This window comes from Anabas testudineus, chromosome 15 (assembly GCF_900324465.2).
Source record: "Anabas testudineus chromosome 15, fAnaTes1.2, whole genome shotgun sequence".
In the NCBI taxonomy this organism is placed as follows: domain Eukaryota; kingdom Metazoa; phylum Chordata; class Actinopteri; order Anabantiformes; family Anabantidae; genus Anabas; species Anabas testudineus.
In genome coordinates, this window is record NC_046624.1 from 5,122,795 (window position 1) to 5,144,110 (window position 21,316).

Below are 21,316 nucleotides of genomic sequence, written 5' to 3' on the forward strand. Positions count from 1 at the left end.
TTACAGACTTTTTGTAGATTTTTATAGATTTTTATTTTGCCACTACAAAATTAAGATATACATCATAAAGTACCCTCTACCCATTGATATTCATCCTTTCCATTATCAGTATATACATTCTACTGTGTAATATTGATGTGCCTTTAACAGCAACATGTGAACAAGCTCAACTTCAAACCCTAAAAAACATCTTTCATAAAAGAGAAAATAATCTGTCATGAGGCCTCTGTGTTTTCCCCATAAAGCATGGTGCTTTGATAGGCGCCAGAACCCTCCCAGTCTTAATGGAAACGAATAAAGGAAATGAATAAATAAAAGAACAACTAAAAATAGAACCTCATGAGAACATTTCCTGATTTACTTCATGTACCATAGTGATAACCACAGAGATCCCGTGTTTGCACATTAAACAAGTGATCTGTATCTAGTTACAGCCCCATACTTCAGTGTTAATTCAATTTAGAGTTGTCAGCCAGTGTATCTCCATAGATAAGAGTTTTGTTTTGCTGGTCATGACAACGAAATATAAAATAGGAAAAGTACTAAGTAAAGGGAAGAAAAAAATATCTTGGGGCTAATGAAATTACTGTTAAATAATAATAATGCTTAATTTTAATGATTCACTTGACAGATTAATATTACAATGAACATTTGCATTAAATAAATCTAATTCAATATAACGATAATTATAAAAAGAATATGTTATTATTATGAACGAAGGCTCTTCAACGTGTTTGATGACGACACTCCCTCTGAGAGCTCCCATTGGTTACTTTTTACCGGAAGTAGACCGCCGCTCACTCTTTTCTCTTTGCTCCGTGGCATTTTGCAGCAGAGGCTTTCTGCCGCTGTTGGTTTTCTACCAAACCTATACCTATAAACCCAAGGAGTAAGTGACAAAAGCGGGAATATGTGAGTAATTGTTTTTTCACAAACATTACTGAGTAGCAGGTTGTTTAACAACCATGAAACAACATGAACGTGTAGGGAAGCTCTTAAACGTTGCTAAGCTAGCTGCAGAGACGTGGCAATGTCCGGTTTGGACTTTTCAAAATTAGTGCACATGTAATATCTTCAGAGGGACAGAATATCCGATATTTTACAATTTCACTTTTTACACAACAGCGTGTTAAATAGCTACAGGGACATTTATATTCTAGAATAATAACCACTCTTTAAAATGCATGTGTGCTAAACTGCAATCCACATGTAAACCTCTTTCTGTGTAAGGTTGTACTTAACCAGATAAATAAAGTGACAGGTCAAACACATCCTCACAAACTAAATCTCATCATTTTCAAAACACACTGAAAGATCAGTGATAATTTGTCACTGTAACCACAACCTATATTTGTCTGCATGAGTTGACATGTATTAATTAAGTAAGCTGAGTGAAATTTACAAGTCTCTGTTGGTTTGCAAATCTGTAGTTTCTCCTACCATCAGACTTTAGATACATTCATATCAAGTGGAAGATCAGTGTTAAGTTTACTGTGGATTTTAGTCAGTGCTGTATTTATCTTTATATTTATCCTTGTCCTTGACAGAAAACAAGTTACAGAAGGGATACATTTAGGACATATTCTGTAAATCAGTGTGTACTATTTCAGTGGGATTTTTTCTTTCTTAGGTTGAATTAGCAGTTTCAAAGGTTTCTCTCATTAAGGGTTTTTACTGAATGTTACACTTTGTAACCCTAATGGCCTTTTCTGTATGTATGAACTCATTGTGGGACAAATATAGATAGAGTTGTGAAGGCACTTTACATAAAAAGTAGTCCAGCAAGTTTTTGTTACTAGTTTTCAGACTAGTTTGAACTAGTTGAACTTTTTATGTTGGTATGTGTGGTCTAGAAAATCTCTGAATTCTTGTTCTAATATTCTAAAAAAAACCTTTTACTTTACTTTTACTTTGGAAGTCTAACTACAAAGAAATGGTTGCAGTGGGGTTTTAAAACAGAGTAGTGTTTTTTCCAGCCCTGGCTCTCTGGTCTTTTTGCCTGCTGATTTTCATTACAGCTGTCTTCAGTCTGATTTACAGGTTTAGGCCTATTCTGGGTGCCAGGATAGAAAGCTGCAGAGATTTCCACTCTTTTTAGACTTGTTCTAGGCCAGAATAAGTAGTGTGTCATTTCTGTTGGACAACATGTACTGATGGCTTGCTGTTTAGAGTCACATGCACATAGACACATGCTGTGTAGATTTGACTGTGTGACCTTCAGTAAACAAAGTGTGCTCGGCATGTGGAGGGTAAGAGGTGGTGTTTAAATTCAACTAGGCTACATACTCAGGCTTTCCTGCCTTGCCTCAGAAGTGAAGAATCCATTGAAAACGCAGACCTGTAAGCCACAAGATTAGCAGGAGAACAACCTTGAATATTGTGCCATTTGAATTCTTGCTACAAAGGTACCGTTTTGTAGACTATTGATGCTGTTGTGCTTTTATTTTGAAATGGAAAAGGTCATAGCGGAAGTCCGTCTTCAGCTCTCGCCCACCAGTTTTCCTCTGTGCTGTTGTTTAGCTGAGAGCTAGCCGCCATATGCTAGCGAGGACAGTTCAGGTGTAGGTAATTGTTTCTGTCCCTGCTTGGTCAGGATTAATCTTTGAAATGTAAAATCTACTTACAGGTTGGAAACACTGAAGACGTTGTTACAGAGAATAATGTATTTAATTTATTGTAAATAAAACTGAAATAGTTCATTACCAAAGCTGCCTCAATGGTAATCTTGTATTATCAAATGTTATTGTTTAACTATCTGCTAATGAGACAATGAAATAAATGAGACTTGAAGAAAACTCACACTGTATTAGAAGAGTTCATGGCTTATTGTGAATTTCTTTAATTTTCTCAGGTGATCATTGCATGGATCTACACAAAACAAATGTATGAAAACACTGATACTTTGGAGCCAAGAACCAATATCTTCAATGCAAAATGACATAAAGACCTTTAGGAGCAGAAGCATGCTCTAAATTATGTGATCACAGGGGAAAGGGAATGCAGACTTCCCAGCTATAGCTTGTATGTGAGCGTGATGCCCAGGCGGGGATTGCCATTCCAGGGCCGGGTCCGCTGGCTATTCCTGGGCCTTTTCCTGCTGTTGGTGCTACTGCTGTTTGCATATCTGCTGGAGTGCACCCCTCCAGCAGATGTCAGTCTGGTACTGCCTGGTCTAACAGGAGAGACTTATGGGAAGGAGTACTACCAGGCCCTGCTGCAGGAACAGGAGGAGCGCCACCTAAACCGTGCTGCCAGCCTGAAGCGCCAAATTGCCCAGCTCAAGCAGGAGCTGCAGGAAATGAATGAGAAGCTGAAGCTCCTGCAGGATAAGAAGGAGCCCCCCGGGGTGAAGGGCCCAGATGAAACTAAAGACCAAGAGCCAGGAGATCTGCTGGAGTACCTGCACTCTCAGATTGACAAGGCCGAAGTCAACACAGGGGCACGTCTGCCCAGCGAGTATGCCCTGGTGCCCTTTGAAAGTTTTACCTCGTCCAAGGTGTATCAGCTGGAAATGGGGCTGACGCGGCACCCAGAGGAGAAACCTGTCCGCAAAGACCGCAGGGACGAGCTTGTGGAGGTCATTGAGGCTGCATTGGACATCATCAACAACCCAGATGAGGAGGATGGTGTGGAGGACGACATGCCAATGCAGAGACAAACTTACACTGAGGGTCACTTTACAGAAGGTAAAACGCACAGGCTGCAAACCTATTATTTATTTGCTTGTTCAGTGTGACAATGTTTTTCCCTAAACTGTTATTTGGCAGGACTGTACAGGACAGAGAGGGACAAAGGGACACTTTACGAGCTCTTCTTTGCCAAGGAGGATTCCAGCAGTTTCCGTCATGTCACGCTCTTCAGGCCCTTTGGTCCCTTAATGAAAGTCAGAAGTACATCTGTAGAAACATCAGGGATGATTATTAACATCATTGTGCCGCTGGCAGGCAGAGTAGAAACTTTCTCACAGTTTTTACACAACTTCAGGTACGAATAAATCCAAAAATGTCCATCTGTTGGAGCTAGTTCAGTTTAAGATTGCTAATGGACATCCTGGCTTAGTTTTTATCAGTGTTGTGTAAAGTAGTATAAACGTAATGTGTGTTTTGTTTTTTTGTAATAAATTTGAAAATGGATTGTATGTGTAAATGTTTTCAGGGTGGTATGCATACAGCAGGACAGAAGAGTACATCTCACGGTGGTTTACTTTGGGCAGGAGGGTCTACAAGAGGTGAAGACGTCATTGGAAAAAATGTCAAGGTTTGTGGCAGAGAAAGAACTGTGGCCATGCTTGTACGAGGTTTGTTTCATGGGAATTAAAATCGAATGCATTTGTTGTTTTCCAGAGAAGAGAGCTTCTCCAATTACACCCTGATTCCAGTGAATGAGGAGTTTTCTCGTGGTCGAGGTCTTGATATTGGAGCTCATGACTGGAAGAAAGGGGACGTCTTAATGTTCTTTTGTGATGTTGACATCCATTTCACACTGGAGTTCCTTAACACCTGTCGTCTCCACAGTGCTCCAAGTAGGTCTTTACTGTACAAGTTATATTCCAGATTTGTTATATTAACAGTCTCTCTGAGCTTTTATATAAGTCAAGTGTCACTAAGTATGCTACATTGTATTTAATTGTTTTGGGTTTTTTAGACAAGAAAGTCTTTTATCCAGTGGTGTTCAGCCTGTACAATCCTGCCATTGTCTACGGAAATTTGGAGCTGGCTCCACCCATTGAACTTCAACTTGTAAGAAGTGAAACTACTAATCTAAATGTATCAGTAGATTATTATTTAGACAATAAAAATTCAGTTTGTGCATATATAAATTAAAACTCTCTTTTCTATTAGATTCACAAAAAAGATGCTGGATTCTGGAGAGATTTTGGCTTTGGAATGACGTGTCAGTATCGCTCGGATTTCCTGAATATTGGTAAGTGCAGCTCACTAATGACTTTACACTTTATTTACTCATCAACTGGCAATGTTGACTTAACGCTTTACAAAATTATATACCTCTCTCAGGAGGGTTTGATCTAGAAGTCAAAGGCTGGGGTGTGGAAGACGTCCACTTGTACAGGAAATATCTACGAAGTGACCTGATAGTGATCCGAACACCAGTGTCGGGTCTCTTCCACATGTGGCATGAGAAGCAGTGTGCCGATGAGCTGACGCCGGAGCAGTACCGCATGTGCATCCAGTCCAAAGCCATGAACGAGGCCTCCCACCCTCACCTGGGCATGCTGGTATTCCGTGAGGAGATTGAGGCTCACCTACGGAAGCAGGCCTTCAAGACTCAGAGCAAAACAGAGGACTGAGGACGCCTGGATGTGCTCACATTCATTCCAATGTTAAGATTGCGAGGTGCTGATAGTATTAACTCACTACGGCAAAGACACGTTTATATGGATCCTTCAACATTTCGTCGCACAGCTGTAGACAAATGAATGTACAAAAAGCACATGGATAAATGTGAAACTTCACAACATGGTACAACTCTTAAAGAAGAGCTACAGCAGTATCAACCAAAACCAAATGGTCTAATTCCTCTTATTTAACCTGCTGAAGGAAAACGTACACATGTAGAATTTGGATTAAGGTTGATGCAATTTGATTGTTGAAATAATTTCAGTGAGCATGCAGTTAACTTGGGAAACAAACTTCATTAAGCCTGCTTCAAACAAAGCACCTGACTTGCAACCAATGTCTTCTTTTTTCTCTGCTGTGCAACTACCTTCCTCCGCTGAGTGTGACCTCAGTCAGATTTCAGCTGCTTCAAAGGTCAAATACAACCAGTCGTCATATTTGAAAAGGTTCTAGATAAACAGCAGTAAAAAGGGGAATAAGTCTTAATTATTAAACTAAGTATTAACTGTTGACAAAAGGTATAAGAAGTTGTTGCACTTTCTCAAAATGAAAGTTAAAGAAATGCAGGTTGTGATACAAGCCTGTACATCTCTACCGATTCTCAGCTTTGTCTTAAGATTAATGTCTGTATACAGTGTATTAGCAGTTGTGTATGGAGCTATACTATTCTGTTGTGGAGGAAAAAAGGGACCTTTCATATGTGTTTTGTGACAGTCAGTCTTCCTTTTCTGATGACAGCTTCGACAGGTTCAGAAGTATGTTGATAAAATAGAGCCAGAAGCAAAGATCTGCTAATAGCATGCAGTGTTGTATCAGGTCTCTGTCGACCAGTGTTATTGTTTATATAACGAAGACTTGTCATTTATGCCTATTAGGAATAATTCACAGCACTATAATTCCTAATATTCGACTGAGATTGAATGTCCAAGCTACTTTTGTAAATATGTTTCTAGTATCTTTTGTTTCCTATACATAGGTCGAATACTTTTGTTGTATGTGCCTACATGCTTAGTGATGTTGAAGATTGTTTTGAAGATGTTTGAAGCTGTTTCCACAGCTGTAGGCCTGTTCACTTTATTCCATCTCATAATGAGAGAGGACTTTACAGCTGAAGAGCTCAGTCACAGATGTTAGCGGCTTAATGTTACAGCTGTGAAAGGCGTACGTAGAGCAGGAGAGAAGTGCTTTATTTTTCTCGCGGTGACAGCAGGTTATACTTGGATCTCATCCTGTACTGTAATTATTTTTAATCAGTGCTTTTGCAAATATTACGCCTTTCTGTAGATAGTTTCTAAGTCTCCTCACCCTGCAGGAGAAACATTACATGTCTTCCTCTCAGCAGTACATAACAATTCAAAGAGTTTGTGGAAGGAAATGATTTATTTTGAAATTTGGGCCATGAAATAAAACTTACAGAAGGCTACTATGTAATTTCTGCTGTTAGCATTTGATTTGATGATACATATTTTCAGTAAACCACCTATAATTTATACTATAAAAATGTCATATCAAACCTGCCAAGTGTTTTTTAATCTACTCATTCACTCGTTTCTTAATTTAAGACAAATGGCATAATACAATTGTATTACTCATCTGTATACAGTAAACTACATGGATAGAAAATTAAAGATAAAAAACAGGAAAAGTATAATCAAAATCTGAGAGATCTGACATGAAGTTTTCAGACGGGCTTATTTTAATCTCAGGTGCTTCATTAATGGGCTATGCTTTCTGGATGGATCTCCATGGTCTTGTAGATCTCTTTGAGAAGGAGCAGAGCTGTGTCTTCAGATTCCCTAAAAAAAAAAACAAGACACGTGTGAGTATAAACTCTTCACACTCATCTGCTAACAGGTCAGACAGAGTGGTAGAGCTGCAGACGTTTTTTCACAGACGTTTTTTCACAATAGGAAAAACACAGGTGTAAGTAACAAAATTAAAGCTTAGATTTGCAATGCTTTAATAATCAGGGGCTCATAAATACGGAAAGAGACTAGTAGATATCATCCAATGATTAAGTCGTAATCTTCATCATTTTTACTTAATGCAGCGAGGAAGATCTGTGGATTTCGACATAGGAAATGTTTCTTGGAGTAACTTATTTAAAGTCGGTATTCACAGGAGGATGGTGCCCTGAGTACTGTGTTAAGACTTTTATCCATCATCTATACTGTAGAGAGTGGCCCTACCTATTCTTTAATTACTGTTGACATCACAGTGTGATTCACGGTAACAGGACCTTGAATATTAAACTTGTTGAAGTGCAGTAATAAAATGTCTGAGTGAAGGAAAATCATCTTTACCAGTAGCAGAGATGACTTTGGAGGGCAAACAGGTACTCATTGAAACTCTCGATGGGCTTCTCCTGCAGGACGTAATCAATGCGATTTCCTCCATTTAACATCCCTATCTTCACTTGAGGCTCCTCTTCTTTTTGTGGCTCAGCGCACTCGACAATCTTGTGCTCTGTGTCAGACCAGAATAACCTTATTATTTTTGAAACATTATCAAAATAACATGATTCAAGATTCACAAATCAGAGAAACTCACCTTCTTCCTCTTGTTTTTCTTGCTCTTCGATCTGATTGGCCACGATGGCGAGCTGAGCCTGAAGTTGAGCAGATGAGGTGTGTGCACGGGCAAACTCATTGAGTGTCTGCCAGGCGCTCTTCAAGGAGCTGATGAAACCCTGCTTCAGGTCAGAGCCCATCCTAGAGAGACTCTCCTTCAGTTCTGAAAAACAGAGGGCCATTAATTCCTCAAGTTTTTAACACAACTAAAACATTTTTCTTTATTTAGAACCAAAACATCCTCTGTCATCCCAACATATGTTTATTTTGAGAGAAAAAAATAACACTATTTTACTTCATTATTGTCTTTAAAATTACACAACAACAAAAGAAAATACCATATACCATAATATCAGTCTAAAGAAAAAGAGGACACAACTAGACAAATCAGTTTTAGCTACCTTGAAAACACATAAACATGTTTGAGGTTATCTGAAGTGATGCGAACAGACATTGAGAAAAACAATCGTCTTACCAAGGTGAAGCCTCTTCCTCCCCTTGTGATGAGGGATCAAAACAGGCTTCAGCTCCAAGTCTGGCATTATCATGGGCTCGATCCTGTATGCCACTGGGTCCAACTTAAAAGACAAGTAGTGGCTGGTTAGATATTGATTATACTTTTAGGTTCATGGTTTATACTCTGCCTGTCCAAAAAAACATAAAACACACACTTTTGTTGAACCGCCTTTAGCTTTGATTAAAACATGCATTCGCCATGACATCGTTTCGATAAGCTTCTGCAATGCCACAACATTTATTCACCAAGATCTTGTATTGATAATGGGAGAGTTGGACCACTGCACAAAGTCTCCAGCACCTCCCAAAGTTTCTCAAGGGGTCAAGGTAGGCACTAGGCATGATGGGGGCTCCTCTTCTTACCCTGATGCTCCCATCACTCTGTAATATCTGGACTCATCAGACCACATGACCTTCTTCCATTGGACAGTTCTTAACCCAGTTTTAGTAGTTTCTATCTCCTTAGATGTTTTCTTTGCTTGATGCATACCAATAATTTGACCCTTCTGAAACAGATAAACATATTTTCCACAACCACAGGATGTGTCTGCCTACATGGTTGTTTAAGAAATGAGAAGCTACTCGCAGCATCAGTTAGGGTTAAATAACTTGTTGCCAGCTGAAACATAATCATCATAATCATCCAGTGGGAGGCTCCTACCTATTTGCTTAGTTAAATGTAGGTGGTAATTTATTTTTGGATGGGCAGTTTATTTTCATACAGAGTAACTAATGTGTGCAGAAGCAGGGTCATTCCTCCAGGATGCAGGTTAGACAAGCCGCATACCGGATGGTAGATGTTGTAGAATCTCTTGCAGGTTGGCAGCTGGTACGTCTCTTCAATCTTTTCCAGCCCTCGGACTGTCAGGAACATGCCAATCGGAGAACCCAAGGCAAAGAAATTCACTGGCTCAAAGTCCAGAGTGTGGTAGACCACTGACACCTGCAGGGCAAAGCATTAATAAAATGATTATTAAAGAAAAATTCTCAATCTTCATCACTTCTTTTGACCTTCTGTTTTAGGTCACATTTACCTGTCCAGTACCAACTTCAAAGCAATTGTAGTCCACATGGATGGAGGAAATGCTGTTGCCTGCAGGAAGTTTCTTCATAGAGAGCTCAGGTAGACCTTCTGGAGCTGGTGGTGGTGCCGCAACCTGAATGACATCTTTTACTTCTGCTTTCTGCTCTTGTGTTGCCTGCGGGAACAAAAAAAGATTTGTCCATCTTTATCATTATCAACACTCACGTTTGCAGGCCTCACCACACATTTATGAGAGAAACATACCTGCTTATTCACTCTTTCTTTGACAAACTTGGCAATCTTTTTCCTGGGACCCAGAGGAATTCCCATCTCTTTCAGGTCTTCGATTGTGCACATAAACTGAAAGAATGTAAGCACAAAATGTGACAGCCACCACTAAGGGCTATCATATCACATCACAGACTTTTAAATATTATCAGCTCTGTGACCTTTACAGCATACAGTCTTCTAACAAACCAATTTTGTTATGTTGTATTACTTTTAAAAGACATTTTTGAAGACTCTACATGCTCTGGAGTTTCTCATTTTTCATAAAATAGCTATTAATCAGCTATAAATTCTTACAAAAGATTCAATGTCAATCTTCTCGTCATCAAAAGTACTCTTGTACTCGGACAGGCCCAGATGTTCCAGCACAGTAGAAATATCCTCAAACTCCTCCCCGTCTTCTTTGGGCTCTACTTCAACAGATGGATGTGTGACAGCAGCATTTGCCTGTGAAACAGGGGCTGCCACCTGATATGGGAAGCAGAATTTACAATTAGGTACTGCAAATTGTTTTTGATATGCTCCACTGTGTGCACCAGTATGACAAAGGACTAAAACTAATTATGGTTAATATTACACAATGAATACACAGTTCTTTTGTTGATAAATCTGATGTTTTTCAATTGATTGATTGTAACAGTAACAGATGATGTTACTGTATATAAATCAACTGATGTCTAACCTGTTTGGTTTCTCCATTAGCTGTGGGCATGATTGGCACAGCCAGTGCATTCTTTTGATTTGACAGCAGGTCAAATAGAATCAATGAACCTGCAAGAGCAAAGGCGACAAGACAGTCTAGCTGAATAATGCAATAAAAAATAAATCAGCCGAGCTAAAGCCACCAATACACTGGTTTATTACCTAAACTGTGTCCAGCCACTGATATTCCTCCTCTGTAGTCTGGGTTCCTCTTCATGAACAGGGCATAAAGTCTATTAATCTCCAGAGCAACTGTGTCCATGATGGTCTGGCAGTAAGTGGGACTGTTGTAGAAAAGCACATCTAACAGTGTCTCGTTTGTGAAGTGACGTAAACGTCCAATGCTGGGCAAGGTGATCTTCTTTATCTTCCTACAAAGAGAAATAGAGTCCCAAGAAAATTTTTCCATTGCAGTCCAAACAGCAGCTGATAACAACAACCACCTGTGTATGTCATAAAACTTCCTTTTGTTTCATGACAATAGGATCCAATAGTCCATCGTCATTGTAAACCTGCCTCATCTCACCTGTCCACCCCTGTGGCATCTCCGTGTAGAGCCGTATGCCACTGAACAGGCAGGAACTCCACCCTGCTAATGGCTTGCTCATCCAGCGATTTCTTAAAGTGACTTTGCAGCAGCTTCAGCGAGACATTGCGGAAATCGTCAACTGAAGGCACAAGGATTTGTACAGTTTATTTGATAAATAGCATCACCACAGGAGCTTCACCAACTCTGAAGAATGTCATGACTGTGTGGTACTCACCACATTCGACCATGCTCCTAAACCTCAGGTCACACACTGGACCGATTCCATGAACCATGAACACAAGATGATCCACCTTGGAGTGCTCACCTGAAAATTATGCACATGAACTTTACTTACTGATCTACACGTTCAATGACTGCATCTTTATTTAAACCTCAAATCTGAGCCCTTAAATTATAATTAAGATGCATTACACTTACAGCCAGTGATTAAAATGCATCTCATGGTTAAATCTGACTTAACGTTTCCTCATAAAACATTTTATGATGGCTGGTACCTCAAACATCTTCTGAAGTGCCTTATCTCATTTTATAGTGTCCTGACACTCTATTTTTATTGAAGTACTATTTTATTTCTTGATGAATGAAGCATTATTTTTCTTGATGAATTTTGAGTTTAAAATATTATAATATATATATATATATAAAAGTATTGTAGGGTTTTATGTATTTCTTTTTTTTTAAGTGCCTGCACTTAGATTAAATTAACTTGAGTAAAGAAGAGCTTCACTACCATCTGGCACTACATCATGGTCATCATCAATCCCCCTTTTCACCACTCTGGGCCTGGTCTGGCCATCCTGAGTTGTGCCCCACTCATCTGGCATGGAGGAGGGCTGAAACTGAACAATCACCTACAGAGGCAAAGAGAATCATCGTCACTCATTACCTAAAAGGATTAGTCACAACATGATCACCATGTAAAACTCATCAGACAAACGTTTACCTTTGGATTGTGCATGACAATGGTTTCTCCTGATGGGAACTCCAGTCTACGGTGCCACTGGTTGGTAGATACAGCTTTCTTATATTCTGCCTGTGAGTAAATTGCACATTTGATTTGATGCAAAACTTGGTGAAAATAGATGTGTTTGATCGGAGAAAGCGATGCAATTTTAGAATCCACAATTTATTAACAAGTATGTTTCTGATTGACTGCAAAAGTGAGACAAACCTCCAACTTGTCACTAAACTCCTCAGAGTAAGGTGTAAAGCGGCTATCTGTATCCCCTTTGTAGAACCAGGTGCAGCGCTGAACCTCTGTAGGCTCCTCCTCCCAGTACACCGCAGTCCGCATGCGGTCATAGAGTTGCACATCATAACGTCCTCCATCTGTACGTATGATCACATTTTCTGGGTCTGGTTGAACTAGAAAAAGAACACCAACATTGCCATGGTTAGCAGTTCAGGTTTCTCTAGATAAACACATTCACAAATTAGCATGTCTCGTACACCATCATACCTGAGTTGTATGTCTCTTCTAGCTGAATGGAGTCAATAATACTGAAAGGAAGCCATACACTTTTTGACTCCACTTGCTTACAGTAGAACCAGTGAGGCTGAACAGCTTCATAGACATTGTAGTTATATGGCATCATGGGACCTGCAGGGACTATTGCTCCAGCAGTGGTGGCTGGAGGAGGAGGTGCTTGAATCTGTGTAGGAGGAGGCTGAAGAGAGAAGAAAGAAATCCTTGACTCATGCAGCATTTGCTCTTCACATTTCATTTATTTGCAGATTTAATCTGACAGACCAATCAGCTGATATTTACCTTAGTGAATAGTAGGTCCGGACATTGGGAACGCCTGTGGTGGAGAGGTGAGAGAGTAGGGAGTCTGTTGAGGTGTGTGCGTTGGTGGCAGCATCTCCGGAGCTGGAATATAAGGACTGGCTCTGCTGCTGGTGGGGGTGTGTCGGTATGGGTTATGAGTCTGTGGCTGCATCTGAGGAGGTGGTGGGGTCATTGTGGTCGGGGGAGGAGTGTGACGTCCCATAGGGCTCTGGTAAACTGTGCTGCCAAACGCTGGAAGAGGAGGGTTCATTTGAGAGCCTGTATGTGGTGGTGGTGGTGGCGGTGAAGCTATGCCAACACTGCTGGGAACAGAAACTGGGCCTGTTGTTGTCTGCGCCGCTGACAGGGCAGGTGGTGGGCACGGCAACTGGCCGATGGATGCAAAAGGATCACTGCTGGTTACAGGGTTGGAGAAGTAGTTAAATGTAGAGGGGGGTGGTGCATTCCCAGAGGTCTGACCAAGAAAGCTGTCTTCTTCACCAACATCAGTAGAATCATCTGATTGACAAAATAGAGTATTATTACAGGAGAAATTAGACTGGACATTACATTTACATATAACAGTATGGCTGACGCTAAGACACCTTTTAATCATTTAATCTCTAATATGACCAGAAAAAACAGAAAATTCCCATCAGACTTTCTCAAAGCCTAAAGTGAAACCTTTAAAGTCTAAAAACACGTCTTTATTTTACCAGTTTACTCAGGTGGAGAGATGTAACCTTTACACTTTAATACAAATGTTTTGATAATATGACTCCTCCATTTGGCTCTTCATACTCTTTATGTAATAAGAACTCAGACGGTGAGTACCCTCACTAACAGACATCACTGTCACTTCGTCCTGACATGAGGTGACACCTCAGACACAGTTTCGCTCTTTTTCTTTCCTTTTGCAATAAAATGATTTAACAGCTGACAGTAGCAAAGGCACCTCGGTGAGCTAGCTATCTTAGCCTGCTAACGACACTGCTAACATCTATAACTTCCCTCCGTCGGTATTTCATCTCACCTCCTGACAACACCGCAGGACCAGTGGCCTGGCTCACTGGTATAAAAGGCAAGTTGAAGTTAAACTCCGGAGCGGTGCTAAACAACAAATTAGCACCGGTGTTTGAAACATTATTATGTTTTCTATCTGCCATTTTCCCCTAGAATTACACGTAGCCACTACCGGAGCAGGGACACAGCACAGGCTCAGCTCTCTAACAGTATTTCCCCTGCCCACACAGATTTTACAGATCTCTAAAACATCGCCAGTAGTTTAACAGTGGAAGGACTCCGCCACACGTCGTTTGTAGATCTACTAAAACTACGCAGGTCACTTGGCTGCTATTCGTTGGTTGTGGGAAAAACAAACAGAATCTCTCGCTACTGCCGCCTACAGGCCAGAGGGACGACTTCCAATGTGAGATTTCTTTCGTCTTCAATGTGCTAAAGCAAGACAACTTTAGTTTTCGCGAAGGACGATCATGTAAAGAGAGGAATTACTAAAGCACCAGGGTCGAATCGATGATAAAACATTCAGACAGTTGCTGTGCAGTAACTCATTCATCCGTCCAACAGCTCCGTCCCTCGGTGGGTCTCCGTGCACAAAACAAACGAACCAGCTCTTCGACTGGTGACGCAAATTTCCCGCCGTCACTTCTGCGCTCCTGTTTGCGGAGAAAGTCAAAAAACAAGTGTTTTGAAGGGATTTTACTTTGAGAGATTTTATATTCTACACACGTTTGTCATTAGCTAATGATGCCTTCGACACAGGACTGGATTAACAACCCTCTGGGTGTTGTTGAAGGGATGTTTGGTAAGAGACACTCCGGAACTTAACAACACTCCTGACAGCTAAACGTTAACGCGTGAACTTAGCTCGTTAGCTACATGGCTGCTTACCAAGCTAGCTGCCATGCTCATCACATGTAGCTGGGTTTTTCCTTGTTCATCGGAAATAACAAATACCTTAATGAAATGTGGGTGCTAGCGCTGCCGTGGCGCCCTAATGAGTTTTCAATCAATGAGAAAGAGTGGTGTTAGAGCTGATGACTTCTGTGCACACATCTAAATGAAAACTGCAGAACATGGCTCAGTCACAGATCCTGATGTGTGTGATAGTCAGTCTTATATAATTGAATTTGCTAAATGCATCCAGTTACAGTATAATGAACCAAATTTCACCGTTTGGAGTATTGTACTGTTATTTTTCATAGTATTATTATTTTGAATGAGTCAGCTGAGTCAGCAACTTATGATATAAGACTTAGTTTGCTCATTACAAATTAAATGTGTAACATATTTAGCAGAAATATCAAAAAGTGTTTTAAAAAAAAATGATGATCTTGTTGATGTTTTAGCTGCTTCCCAGAACAATCCAAACTCTGCATGGGAGGCTAAAGCGGTTGAATTCTTCAAGGATAAGCTAAAAGAGAAGGACGCTCATACCTGGGTAATGAGGCTCTATGATGTTCTGAAAATGTGAATAATACTGAGATACAAAATACGCTGGTACAGTTTAATTCACCACACAACTCCAAATAACCACTTTGAATTTGGTTTAGGTCCCATCTTTGAACGATGTCCCTCTTCACTACCTGAAGCCAAACAGCCTGGTGAAGTTTCGCTGTTTAATCCAAGACATGTTTGATCCAGAATTTTACATGGGAGTCTATGAGACTGTCGATCCCTCTACAAAGGCTAAAGTAAGTGCTTCCTTGGCCTGTCATCGCACGTGTCCAGTGCTTGCATTTTTGCATGCCATCGTATTATCATCTTATTTGACTGTTTGACTATCCCCAGGTGCTGCGATGTGGGAAGTATAAGGATGTAACAGAATGTGGGGTATGTGCACTTCTGTTCAGTAGACCGGGGAATCTGTAAATGCTTCAGTTGAGCTTCAGATTTGCCATTATCACTGATGTACGAATTTATATCTAGGTGGATTTTAACTCCCGAAACACTGTGACTGCAGAGAGACAGACTTTCTACTGTGTGCCAATCCCTGGAGAGAGTCCCTGGGTGAAAGAGATATCCTCATCTTGTCAAAAACCTTGCCATTCCTGCACGAAGGAAGCACAGTCAAATGCATTTTTTTATTACATGGTCTCAGAAGCACCCAACATGTGTGGAAGATATTTTTGAATACTGGCCTCTAGTTTTCCTTAATTGTGTATCACATTTATGCCAGCTCCAGCCAAGCCAGGGTGGTTCCTTCCACTTCTTATGTGCCGAGTAGGCACAAACGAAGCTATGAGGAAGATGATGACGTGGATGACATGGACACACAGCCACAGAAACAGAGGGAGCCACATAGTGGTTTGTGATGCTTTTAAAGTTTTTACATGTGAATGTCTAGTTGATGGCAAATTGGAAACATTATTCATTTAGTGTTTTACTATTACTAAATGTTTTAGATACAAAGATTATATTTAGTTTTGTTTTCATGGAAGTGCGGCGCATGCATGTACCTTTATCCTGGGGGCCGAATGTAATGTTATACATGTGCTTTACTAGAGGGAAACCCTTATCTATAGAAAGGCCCCATCACTGAATGTTGTGTTTAGTTTAGCTGGAACAGTGTGTGTTCCAGCTAAACTAAACACAAGAGTTTTACCTTCCACATTGAAAATTACAAACTGAACTTTTTTTTTTTTTTGACAATTTAAAATTTTAATCAGAAGTCCTCGATTTTAACAACTCCATAACAAATGTATGGTTAAAAGTCACATAGCTGAAGAGTGAATGTTTGACTGTTACGTAGAAAAATAACTTTGTTTCCTGTCTATAAATAAAATGATTCAGTCAATAGTGGATTTTGTCCAAAATGCAGACAGCTCTCCCTCTCTCTGCAGGTCCTCATAGTCCCACAGAACAGCACAGCAATGGTGACTGTAAACGGCAGGAGACTGAAGCTCCCTCTAGCCAGGCTACATCTGCCTCCCATCTCGACCTCAACTTCCCCCTGCCAGGAGAGAAGGGCCCCTCCTGTCTAGTCAAGGTAGAGTATGTCCTGTTTCTGAATGGGTCTCTTCATGTTCTTTTCTGTAACAGGATCTGTTGACACAGTTTTTGTCACATGATTAATTCCAAGTCAAACTATTGTTGTCTGAGGTGATTTCTCCATCATCTGTGTGCTGTTGGCAGGTGTACGATGACTGGGACAGCTTTAAACTGAACGACACACTAGAGGTCTTTGGGATCCTCTCTGTCAGTCCTGCTCTCAGTGCGCTGGCTGATGAAAAGTAAGATGCAGATCATTTGGTGCAGTTTCCTTATGGTGGTGGTCCACTTGTTGGTTACTTATTCTTGGCATGTCCACACAGAGATGTCTCCTCATCTCTCCTGGACCCTGCAGAGTGCATGGAGACTGCAGAGGAGCAGAGAGTGCACAGCCCACCGGCTTCACTCGTCCCTCGCCTCCATATGATCCACGCTAAGTCGCTGCCACACAACAACCCCTTACTGCCCTCTGCCACTTTAGAGGACAACAGTGCCTGTAAGGACACACAGTATGAATGATGCATTCTGACCAATATTTTAATTTCTTTTCCTCTGTTTGTTTGCTTGTGTGTGAGTGATTATAAATGCAAGCAATCATGAATATTTCATCTTGTGCTGATGAACCCACACCCTGACCTAATCCCTGTCAGAACAGACCCAGGGAAATATCACCATATCATATCAACTTTATTCATCAATAAGGTTTGCTGCAGATTAGTCACATTTTTAGTCATTGCAATTTTAGTATTAGTATTTAACAGTACATATGGAAATGAGCACATTTGATTTCCATAAAGCATTGCTAAATAAAACCTGATGCTGAGCTGTTTTGACAAATGCTGTGCATGTCTAGAAAGCAGTAGAGAGCACCAAGATAGTTTTTTATATGGAACTGCAAATGTGCCTTGTTTTTGTCATTAAAGACAAAAACAATTTGACTTGAAAAATCCCCCTGTATTGATTTTTACCTCTACTGCCTTTTATCAAACACAAATGTCAGCTGAGTAAAAATGATTCTTCATACATGTACACATACACCCGGATACTACACAGCTGATAGTATCTGAGCTGGTAAGGTCTGCATACATAACACACATTACATAACAAATTGTCTTCTGTATTCTAAACAGAAAACTACTTGTTATGCTGGTTTTGTTATGTACTGTGACATTAGAGCCATTATTTACACACAGTTTAACTCTGTACATGTACAGAGTCATTTTATTTATTCCTGAACCAATGTGTTAATCGACTTTCTGTCATAAGAAACTGAGTCAATTATTTTCACAGTAAAAAATCAGAAATACAGTTTGACTGTGTTCTAGTGCTATAATCTTAGTGACAGACTGAATCCAGCTATTTTAAAAACATTGTTTTGAATAAAGAGACAACATAAACTGTAGTCAAATTATCATGCTGCCCTGCAGCTGTGGAGGGAGCAGAAAAAAGGGGCCACTATGTTAAAGTGTATTTGTCTTGTCAAACTTTCCGAGACTAGGAATGAAGCAGCAAATGTTTGCCACTGTACAGACAAACATGCACGTCTGTAATAGCTATAGGAACATGTCCGTGTTGTCTCTGTCTTCTTCAGTTTTATCTTCCACCTTGAGCGAGATGGTGTCTGTCAGGGAAGAGCTGCTCGCATACTTCACTCACGTCCTTCTGGGAGACGCCTTGGCTGCTGAGTACCTCGTTCTGCATCTCATCTCTAGCGTGTACGTATCAGCCCAGTCTATAACGTTTAACAGCAGCCTTCCTCTCTATTTGTGGCACCAAAGCCTTTTCATTCATTGTTTGATTATCTTGTAGGTACGCTAGACGAGATGTTCTCCCACTGGGCAAATTCACCTTGAACCTGAGCGGTTGTCCTACAGTCGCTTCGTACACTGAACGCCTCTACCAGATCATCCAGCACCTCGTTCCTTCTGTGAGCGAACTCTGGCGCTCAGCCATTTTTATTTAGTGTGTGTGTGTGTGTGTGTGTGTGTGTGTGTGTGTGTGTGTGTGTGTGTGTGTGTGTGTGTGTGTGTGTGTGTGTGTGTGTGTGTGTGTGTGTGTGTGTGTGTGTGTGTGTGTGTGTGTGTGTGTGTGTGTGTGTGTTTTGGTTGGAATGAAAGATGTTGAAGGAGTTTGTTTCCACCTTGCAGTCGTACTATCTGGGCATGAGCCTCCAGAACATGAACCAGATGCGGTTGGTGCCAAAGAAGGACTATGTGGCCAACAGGCTAGTGAGCGGAGCCCTGCAGCTGGCCAGAAACACTTCCCTCTTTCTAGATGAAACGCAACTGGAGCAGGGACAGCTGGACACAACAGGTGAGGTTTCTAGAAACTACAAGTGGATAATACTGAGAGGACAGACTGCAGTTACTCTCCTTCCTGCAACTTGCAGATGCTCGACTTGGCCAACACTTACCAGACTGGATCTGCTTCTGTGTTTGTGTTTTGTGCTGTAGGCGTGCGCAACGTCACAGCCCTGGGCAACTTGATCTCGTGGCAGAAGGTTGATTATGACTTTAACTACCACCAGATGGAATTCCCCTGCAATATTAACGTGCTCATCGCGTCTGAGGGCCGCTCTCTGCTGCCGGTGAGGATAAAGTGGAATGAGGAGTGCAACCTCTGGGCGAAAACTCACCCCCATCCATCACTGATCCCTACCGCACCCGGTGGGGTGGGATAGAAGGGGTTAGGTTTCCTCCAACCTCTCATGAGACCCAGCAGTGTCAAATGCTGGAGGTTGTTTCCAGCCTGCGTCAAGCTGTGCTCTCAGCTGCCATTGGTCGGCCACAGCAAGCTCTCCAGCACGCGGCTTTAGCATGGGTCTCACACAGTTGTGAACAGCTCGAGGAATGTGCTGTGTGCTATTCCTGTGTGTTGGTCTAATGGGTTACCATGGCGTCAGCTGTGTGCCACAGGAACAATCCTGGGCGCGGCGTCAGGCCTGACCAGCTATTAGTCGTGCCGTGAAGGGCAGCACGCTGTAAACAACGTCCAGGGTTGATTAGAAGTCACAAGTACATGACTGTGTTTAAAACACTGCTCGCTGATGAGCAACTGCAGGGTCACACAACTCTATACGTATGTAATTCGTGTACAGTCATTCTCTGGTACAGTGTCTGTGTTTCTCTTTCTTTACAGTCAGACTGTCAGATACACCTACAGTCTCAGGTTGCCCCGGACCATATGGACGAGTATCTCAGCAGCATCCACGTGCATCAGCAGACCTCGTCACAGCTGAACAAGTTCAGAATGTACATGAGCGTGGCCCGGCTGCTGGACTACAGTATCTCAGATGAAATGACAAAGGTGAGACATACTGTCATCAACAGTGTGTTGATTGTACATAAACTCAATTCATGCGTAATAATGAGACCTTTGCACCAGTTGCTTCCAGACCAGATAACTGTTCCCTTTTTAGACTCAGCAGGACAGTTTGTCTGTTTTAATACAGTGTGTTATTGTCTGTGTGCATTAGAGTGTCCTTTTAAGTGTTTTGTCCTTTTCTGATGTCCTCAGTCAGTTGAGGATGACTTTGTAGATATGAGGAAAGACGACCCCCAGAGCATATCTGCTGAGGACCTCCACAGGATGCTCATCGTGGCGAGGTGGGCTGTGATGAAGTTTACTTGACATTTCTTTTCCTATTATCCAGTGAGAGGAATAGCAGCCTGTCAAGTCTTCTTTAAAAGGCATAGTATTAATCACAGTAAGCCATTATGACAACAGCAGAAATGCCAGATATGACATAAGCAGGATAATGACCACTGTGTGGGTCACTGCAACCAAAATAAAAATATAAACGTTTTGATTCGCTGTATGCCTCATAGACTGACTCGGCCAGCAAACTAAGATGTGACCAGTCTGAGTGCTAAGTAGGATTTGGCTGACTGTGACTGTGTCTGCAGGTTGCTGTCTCTGAGCCTGGGACAGACCTCTCTGTCCAGAGACAGCTGGCTGAGAGCCAAACACATTGAGATGCTGCGGAGGAGCCGCATGGAGCAGCACAAGTGTGTCAACGGCAACGAGCCATGAAAAGAGAGAAATGACATGGCTTTGTTTTTCTTTTTGATACCTAAAAAAGTTTGTAATAAAGATATTTTTCATACACCATATAGTTCAGTGTTCACCTTTTTTCCCCTGTACTGAGTTGAAGATGTAGATATGTTCACTTGACTAATGGTATTAATTGTTGTAAATACATTTCAATGTGTATCGCCAGTTTTGCCTTAAATACACATCCTGTTCTAAGGTTTATGACAATGTTGCTGCAGACCAAAATTTCTGTTTACAATAACATTTTCACCTAAATATGTAATAAAGGAATGAGGTCTGAAGGCTAACGGGTCCTTTCCTGTGGTGCAGTTTCTTCTAGGTCAGCATACACTCGAATTGTTGCTACGTTAACATCATGATGTCCTGTTAGTGCATCAAACAATAAATGCAACACTCATTCACTCATACTTTTTATTCCAATGGAATATCTTCCTAAACAAAAAGTGTACAGTGCACCTTGTTATCAAGTAAAACACC

At 41.2% G+C, this 21,316-nt stretch overlaps 3 protein-coding genes across 3 annotated transcripts; 2 read left to right on the top strand and 1 right to left on the bottom strand.

Moving 5' to 3' along the window:
- The first annotated feature begins 794 nt into the window (after nucleotides 1–794).
- csgalnact2 (chondroitin sulfate N-acetylgalactosaminyltransferase 2) lies at nucleotides 795–6,736 on the top strand. Its single transcript, XM_026354230.1, has 8 exons — nucleotides 795–912; nucleotides 2,852–3,686; nucleotides 3,768–3,984; nucleotides 4,156–4,257; nucleotides 4,344–4,522; nucleotides 4,645–4,739; nucleotides 4,842–4,923; nucleotides 5,016–6,736. Exons 2-8 carry the CDS (start codon nucleotides 3,035–3,037, stop codon nucleotides 5,306–5,308), a joined length of 1,620 nt encoding a protein of 539 aa, XP_026210015.1. The 5' UTR covers nucleotides 795–912; nucleotides 2,852–3,034; the 3' UTR covers nucleotides 5,309–6,736.
- On the bottom strand, nucleotides 5,329–14,117 carry sec23ip (SEC23 interacting protein). Its single transcript, XM_026354228.1, is given in 19 exon segments — nucleotides 5,329–7,153; nucleotides 7,661–7,823; nucleotides 7,908–8,090; nucleotides 8,403–8,505; nucleotides 9,231–9,386; nucleotides 9,478–9,642; nucleotides 9,732–9,827; nucleotides 10,053–10,223; nucleotides 10,438–10,526; nucleotides 10,620–10,828; nucleotides 10,984–11,125; nucleotides 11,222–11,311; nucleotides 11,738–11,858; nucleotides 11,951–12,040; nucleotides 12,179–12,372; nucleotides 12,467–12,674; nucleotides 12,776–12,784; nucleotides 12,786–13,294; nucleotides 13,809–14,117. Coding segments are annotated over 19 exon segments (2,913 nt in total). The 5' UTR covers nucleotides 13,942–14,117; the 3' UTR covers nucleotides 5,329–7,071.
- A 148-nt stretch (nucleotides 14,118–14,265) lies between these two features.
- Nucleotides 14,266–21,126, top strand: mcmbp (minichromosome maintenance complex binding protein). The gene is made up of 16 exons (XM_026354229.1): nucleotides 14,266–14,600; nucleotides 15,145–15,236; nucleotides 15,349–15,489; nucleotides 15,587–15,628; nucleotides 15,725–15,814; nucleotides 15,964–16,102; nucleotides 16,639–16,784; nucleotides 16,931–17,028; nucleotides 17,110–17,282; nucleotides 18,378–18,501; nucleotides 18,596–18,713; nucleotides 18,934–19,099; nucleotides 19,240–19,373; nucleotides 19,925–20,092; nucleotides 20,303–20,391; nucleotides 20,692–21,126. Exons 1-16 carry the CDS (start codon nucleotides 14,540–14,542, stop codon nucleotides 20,816–20,818), a joined length of 1,908 nt encoding a protein of 635 aa, XP_026210014.1. The 5' UTR covers nucleotides 14,266–14,539; the 3' UTR covers nucleotides 20,819–21,126.
- The last annotated feature ends 190 nt before the right edge of the window (nucleotides 21,127–21,316 follow it).